At 36.5% G+C, this 7675-nt stretch overlaps 1 protein-coding gene across 1 annotated transcript; it reads right to left on the minus strand.

The window, feature by feature from the left end:
• Nucleotides 1–7279: 7279 nt before the first annotated feature.
• Nucleotides 7280–7675, minus strand: LOC104908720 (uncharacterized). The gene has a single exon (XM_010697870.3). The coding sequence runs from the start codon at nt 7673–7675 to the stop codon at nt 7280–7282; it is 396 nt and encodes a 131-aa protein (XP_010696172.2).

A 7675-nucleotide genomic window follows, 5' to 3' on the forward strand; every position in this document is an offset into this window, starting at 1 on the left:
AGAGGAGAGAGAAGGATGAACCATTTTTTTCTTTTCATTATTAAGGATGCTCTAATGACCAACCTCCATAACCCTTTCTCTCTCCTCCTTACCTCTCCTCTTTCTCTTTCACTTCCTTCCTACATATTTCATTTTAAAAAAAAATCCTAAAACTAATCTGTGCAAACACATCTCAAGAATCATCATCAATCGCTCATCAAGAATCTCATTGTCATCAAGAACCATCATCATCATCATCAAAAATAATCAAGAATATCTAGTCCCCGTAAAAAAAAAAATCATCATCATGAATCGACAATTTTTCATCATCAACATAAGGCAACCTTAATCATCATCACCATCTTCGATTCTTCATTAGTGGTGGTGATTTTTTGACTTGTGGTGGTTTTTTCGGTGGATGTTGGTGGTGGTGTTTACGGTGGTGAATTTTCATGGAATTGTTGGTGGTGGAATTGTTGGTGATTTTGCATTGAGTTAATAATGCTAATTAACAGTGGGCAAAATTGTCTTCAAAATTTTTGTTTTGCAAAACTTTAAACAAAACGTTGCATTTTGCAGTGTTTTTGTTTTGAGAGTTTTGACCCCAAAACTCTATTGCAAACCTCTTCTTACCCAACACCCATAATAGAGTTTTGACTGGTCAAAATTCTAAAATGGGTTCAAAACCTCTAATAGCTGATAAAAAAGCTCAGTACCAAACAGGGCCTTTATCTCTCTCCATATAAGAGTTTGTGGACTTTAATATTGGTTTTTGTGTGATTCTAAAGGTTGATTTGTAGATTGGAATTTGTGCAAGGTTGAAACAGATGACAGTATTTCATTTACAATAACTTGAATTAAATCCATTTCTACTTCAAAACTACAAAACATTGATAGACCCCATTGTAGAATGGTGTATCAAACATCAGTGTGAAAAACGAGGGTTTTCATAAATTTAAATTTCCTCAACGATCGTGTTTTTGTCATATTTAAATAGTATTTATTTCAATTTCATATGTATTTATCAGTGTTGACTTCTATTATAGATGTGATATGAGTTTAAACAATGAATGAATTTTATTTCACAAAAAATAGTAGCACAATGTTAAATATTTTTATTGGAACAATTTATATTTAAGGTGGTTTAGTATTTTTATTTGAGTTCAAAAAAAAAAAAATAGATTTAGTACTCTTTGTACCCGCTTTAAACCAATCATATAACTATAGAAGACTAGAGATAATTTATTTAACTATGTGGCCTTTTTCCATAGGGAAAATTATTTTTAATAAGCCAACATTTGTGTGATCTTCTCAAAATAAGTGAAGTTATGAATTATTCCTTATTAGATAAGCTTGTAGTGCCATTTTGTTGTATTGTTTTAACCGGTTTTCTTGAATTTGTGACATAGTAGGTTACATTGCTAAGTGTTGCAATATGACGCATTTGTTGTTGTTTTTTTTTTCTATTTTTCACCTAAAAATAAAACAAATTCATTTTCACTTTCTCTCTCCTCCCTCCTCCCTCCTCTCAACTTTCTCTCTCCTTCGATCACCCTCAGACCTCCAAACAGCACCACAACTCACACCCACTCTCTCATCTCATCCGAACACCAAACACCACCACCCCTCCTCAACTACGTCTTCTTACCACCCATTTATTTTAATGTATTTAAATAATAAAATAACAATATAAATATCTGATATTATAACTCGTTTAAACAAAAATATTTCGCTACTTCTCCGTTAGCAATTATGAAACGAATTTCTCTAAATATATTCTTAATTGCTAAATACCGTCCTATTTTTTCATACTAACACCCTAAATATACTATAATACATATATATTTCACCCCTTATATATTTATACAACCGAGAAATTTCAGCCTAAAGCTTAAAAAGTTAAAAGCCAAGCCTTTATAAAAAAAAGCTAAGAAAAGAAGAAAAGGAAAAATAAAAAGGTAAGATCTGTTGATTTGCACCACATTTGTTTACTTTAAATTTTAAAATTAATTGGGAAAAAATTTCGACATAGTTAGGTTTAGTTCTTGGTTATCTTGAATTTGCTATAGTGTATTACACTGAATTAGTTGCCATTTTTTAGTTTGGGTGTGTGAAAAAACTAGGTGGCTTGGATTCATATCTTTGAGGGATCCTTTTTTGAATATTTAGTGAACTACAAGTTTAGTAAATGTATCATATCACAAATTGAGGGATCCTCTTTTAAATATTTAGTGAACTACAAGTTTAGTAAATGTATCATATCACAGATTGATGGATTCATATCCAAAAATCGGTTGATTCTTATCACAAATGAGTGAAACATATCACGTTATGAGTGAATCATACCATAGAATAATACAATGAGTAATATGAGTGAATCAATACAAGAGTTAAATACCATGTAACAGATTGAGGGGGTTCGTATAAAAACCTTATTTAACCATATCACATGATAGATTCATTCCAAACCGGCAAATAAGTCCATATCTTAAAAAATAAGCTACAATCTGTAAAATATTTAAAACAACTCTAATGACCAAAAAGAATATTAATTAAAATACAAAAATAAGCAGCTTGGGTTCTCTCTCTAGTTTTCTAGAGAGAGTTTGTTCCCTCTAGGTTTTTCCTTGGGAGGGATTCTTCCTCGCCTCTGCGGCTAGGGTTTTCACTTTTTTAAAGCTTTCTCCTTCCTTCCTTCTTCCTCTTCTTCTTCCTTCATCCTTTTCTTAGGGGCTACCACTGGTGTCTTAACCAGTGGTAAGCCCCGAAAAATCCTTTTTATTTGCTTTCAATAAAAGTTCCCATCTTTTAGATGGTGATTTTTTCTACTCTATGTTGATTGTGTTGGTTTTTGAAGAATTAGGGTTTCACAACTTCTGTAAAATTATGGAAGACTATTGGAGTATGTTCATCCCAAAATTTCCGCATCTGCAGATCGTATGCCGAACCAGAGCGAACTCACAGATTGCATTGCTTCAGATGAATTTAGGCAAAATTAAGTCAAATCTGCGATGTTTACATTTCTAGGGTGATATGTACTTCTCTTAGCATATTATGTTTTTCAGAAATGGCTTGTAAGTGCTGTTTGGCGAAATATTAATGAAATCCCTTTTCTTTCCGTAAAAAAAAAAAAACATGTATTATCATCTCCAGCCCAAAATAGTTGGTTAACTAGTTGATGCAATGTTCCCTCACGAAACAATAATATGAAAGTGAAAATGGGTTATCACGGGTAGGGGTGCAAGCGGACTACGAAAAATCCAGAGTCCAATCCAGTCCAGTCCAAACTTGTCGGACTGGACTGGACTGAAAATTTTTCGGACTGGACTCGGACTCAAATTTTCGAGTCCAAATATTTTTGGACTGGATTTGGACTCATCCCTTTGGAGTCCAATAAGTCCAGTCCAGTCCAAAAATATTTTTATATATAATATATATTTAATACATATATAATGTATATATTAAAAAAATTGATACTATTTTTAAAATTTTGGAGTTTTCAACCTTCCCTCTCTAAATATTTCAACTAGCGCCAAACAATTTTACTTGGCACTAGACTATTGCACTTAGCTCCATTTGTTAAATAAGTAAATTTTACTAGCAGTACCGCAGTAGTAGGCTAGTAGCCGACTAATTCTATCTCACTTCACTCGTCAGTCCTTACTACTCACTTCCTCTTACTCTTCATTTTCTTTCTACCTCGCTGTCTCGACTCTCACATTCTCTATTTCTCCCTCAGATTAATTCTTAGTCTTTCTGCTTCCTCTCAACTTAGATCAAGGTAAGCATCTAATTCAACTTTTCATTCATAGTAATTTACTTTAATTTAAGCTTTCAATCTAATGTGTGGATATTGATAATTAAATCAGATGTCAAATGCTCAAACATCTCAAAAAACGTTGTGAATCATTGAATCTAAATTGGTAAAAAAGATATAATAATCGGACTGGACTGGACTGGATTCGGACTCAAGAAAAAATTATCGAACTGGATTGAACTGGACTCAAAAAATATTTGGATCGGATTTGGACTCAATTTCTCGAGTCCAAAAAACTTTGGACTGGATTTGGATTTGGTAAAGTCCAATCCACTTACACCCCTAATCACGGGATTAATAAGATATAAGTCATAATAAAAACATAAAGCACAAAATCAACAAAGATGAGTACATACAAGCTAAGAACATAATTAAGATCCTAACATTTCACCAAAAAACAATAAACTATATATAAATGGACAAAATAGATAGACAATAATATTGGATAATATTATATGTAAAGGGATAATATTATATTGTAAAGGGTAGAATGGTACTTTACTAATCATAGGTCTGTATTGTAAACATTTTAAATATTGAATGTTAGGTTAACCTACAACAGGTTAACACAATTATTCTCAATACTTGTACATGGTAACATAGCCTAAGTTTTTTTTTTCTCTCTCAGATTTTTTTTTGTTTTACAATCCTAAAAAAAAAAAAAAAAAACCAAATTTTTCGATTCTGATGGATTTCTCCACCCAAACTTCCGCTCAACCGGCCGCCGTTCAGCAGCCACCACCGGCATCGACCTCCGGACAGCCGTTGCCTCCGCCGGCGATCCCTCACGCTGCCACGTCGCCCTTTCCGTCGTTCTTTCCCACGACGCTAACCCACTCATCTGCACCGTCGCTGTTCACGTCGTACTTCACGACGCCTCCGGCCACCGCCGTCGCATATTCCACCGCGACCGCCAGCAACGCCTCCATGGCGCCCCTCCATGGCCTCTCCTTAACCCTGCAGCAAGTCGTCCCCCCCTCCTCCGCGTCTCGCATGCCCCATCGGTTTCCGCCAGGTTTCCCCCAACCCCATGCGACACCGACCACCATCGGTTATGGTAACATGTTTTCCCTGCCCTCTTCTTCTTATATATTTGCTTTGCCACAAATATCTTCCCCTAATCTGAGTAATCTGGTAACTATCACCCTCTCTTCCCCTGAAGATTATTTATTATGGAAAACTCAGATTACTTGTTTGCTTCTTTCCCATCAATTACTTGGTATGGTTGAAGACACTATTTCTATTCCTCCTGCTAGTATTATTGATGAACGCGGTAATTCAATTCCTAATGCTCAATTCTATGAATATTTGCGAGTTGATCAACAAATCAAATCTTGGATTTTTGCCACGTTATCTAGGGATGTTTTTGTGGATATTCATGATTTAGCTACTTCTGTGGAAATTTGGACTCGTTTACAGACTAGGTTTATGCATGCTAGTATGGCTAGATCTATGGAATTAAAGGAACGTTTAACTCGTATTAAAAAGACTGCTTCCCAGACTATGGATGGTTATTTACGTGAGATTAAGGTGATTGCTGATTCCCTTGCTACCATTCAGTGTCCTGTGTCGAACCAGGATTTAGTACAGTATACTCTTTTTGGTCTGGATGGTGATTCTGAGTATGATCACATTGTCACTACTTTGCTGCATTATCCATTCCTATTAGTTTTGATAATCTACATCCTAAGTTGCTCCTTCATGAACAACGATTGTTAAATTCAAAGGATGGATCAGATTCCTCCTCTCATCATGCTTAATGGTTCTGGATCAAGTTCCTCCTCCAAGGCTAATTCTGGAGGGAGAAATCGGGGAAGAAATAACAGAACTCGAGGGGATAATAATAATCGTGGGGGTAACAATAATCAGAATGCTCGTGACAATAATGGTGGAAATGGGGAATCCAAGTTTTTAGGCCTTGCATATTTAATGATTGTCCAACATTATAAAATAAAACAAATCAAACAAGATTTATAATGAAATTAAAGAGTAATAAGATTATATAGGAAAAACAAGGTTGGTGTTTACTTTTTCTATCGATGTGGGACAATATTTTTTTACATAAAGCCTATCTAAAATATTTTACGAACATGTTTGCGAGCTTTCGAGCCGAACTCTACTAGGCTCAGGCTCGGCTAGGCTCACTAACGTCACGAACCGATCTTGAACTCGAGCCGAGCTTTGACTGAGCCGAGCTCGAACAGTTTGCGAGCCACCCTGGCTCATTAACACCCCTAGTTGAGACTGAGCCTGTCAATTTTTCCCATTAGAAGTCCTTAATAAAACTGACTTTAAATCATGTTCACTATCTATCAATTAACTTATTACGATAAATGAATCAATACATTTTTTTTAAGGATCATTAAGACAACTGACTTTGAGATCATTTACAATATATCGATTATTACGATAAATGAATCAATACAACTTTTTTGTTGCAGTGTCATCAATACAAGTATACAACTATAAGAAAATTACGTTTTTTACTACTAACTTCAATTTTCGAGTGGATAATTACTTTTTTTTTTTTACTAGGTAAGTTTTTTAGGGACTTTTTTTTTTACTACGTACATAATTAGCGTTACCCCTTAGTGAGTTAGTGGTCCCTTGTTCTTACACTAATCAAAAAACCAAAACACTTTAGGAGCATGCCTAGTTATACGGCAGATGTTGGGAGGTAAGTTGGTAGAAGCAGACAATAATATGTACTCAAAAAATATTTACAATTAAGGCATGTAGCCGTCTTATTTGGTGGGGATCATCTATCCTTGCAAGATCGTGATAAAAAGTTAATGCATATTCTCCTATATACTATAATCCAGTTGAGACCCAAAGTATTTTATGCAGGCAACTCCCCTTATTTGGAGGCTAACTTCATCAAAGATTGCCTGCCCAAAAAAGGGCCGTACTTTTTGCCACAATCCTGATTAAAGTTTTCGGCATTTGAAGAGATGGAGAATCATCCACATTTGACAAGCAGAATAAACTTTTAACTCTTTACCTTTCTCCTTCATCTCTCATCAATGGCATCCCTCTTAGTCTCACTACTCATCGCGTTTGTTTTTCTTACCTTTCCATCAGTAACCATGGCAGCTAGCGACATCTACTATGCACCGTCACTCCCACCACCACCACCACCGCCGCCACTAAAGATGTCACCCCCATCAGAAGGTGTTCCCTTCGCACCACCACCACCATTAGGAAGCGTGCCCTTGGCACCACCACCACCATCAGAAAGCGTTCCCTTGGAGCAACCACCACCATCAGAAAACCACCTAATCCTCTCACCACCACCATCGCACGAACTCTTTCTACTACCACATTTTATGCCACACCGCAAGACCATCCTACCACCATACCATTTACCGCCAAGGATTATTCTTCCACCGTGTCATCCATGTCATAAGCTGCCACACAAGTTCAGGCCCCACCCACATAAACCTAAATTCAAACCACACAAACATAGACCACCGCACAAGTTTATTATACCACATCATCATCGTCACCACCATATGAGAAGTCATCATTGGGAGCCAATCCATAGGCATCACTCCCAACATCATCATCATTGGGCGCCATACCACAGGCACCACTCTTACCACAGGCACCACTCTCCCGAGCATCATCATCATCATCATCATTGGGAGCCATACCACAGACATCACTCTCCTGAGCATCATGAGCATCATCATTCTTCTGAACATCATCATCATGGTCGTTATCATCATCATTGGGATCTATTCCATGGTCACCCCTTCTTCCACCCTTATTATGAACCAATACATCACCACCATGGCCATCATCATCATAGACGAAGACATCATGGCCATGGCCATGGCCACAGTCAACCAATAGTTCATCATCACCACCAGAGGCCAT

This window comes from Beta vulgaris, chromosome 7 (genome assembly GCF_026745355.1).
Source record: "Beta vulgaris subsp. vulgaris cultivar EL10 chromosome 7, EL10.2, whole genome shotgun sequence".
Classification (NCBI taxonomy): Eukaryota; Viridiplantae; Streptophyta; class Magnoliopsida; order Caryophyllales; family Amaranthaceae; genus Beta; species Beta vulgaris.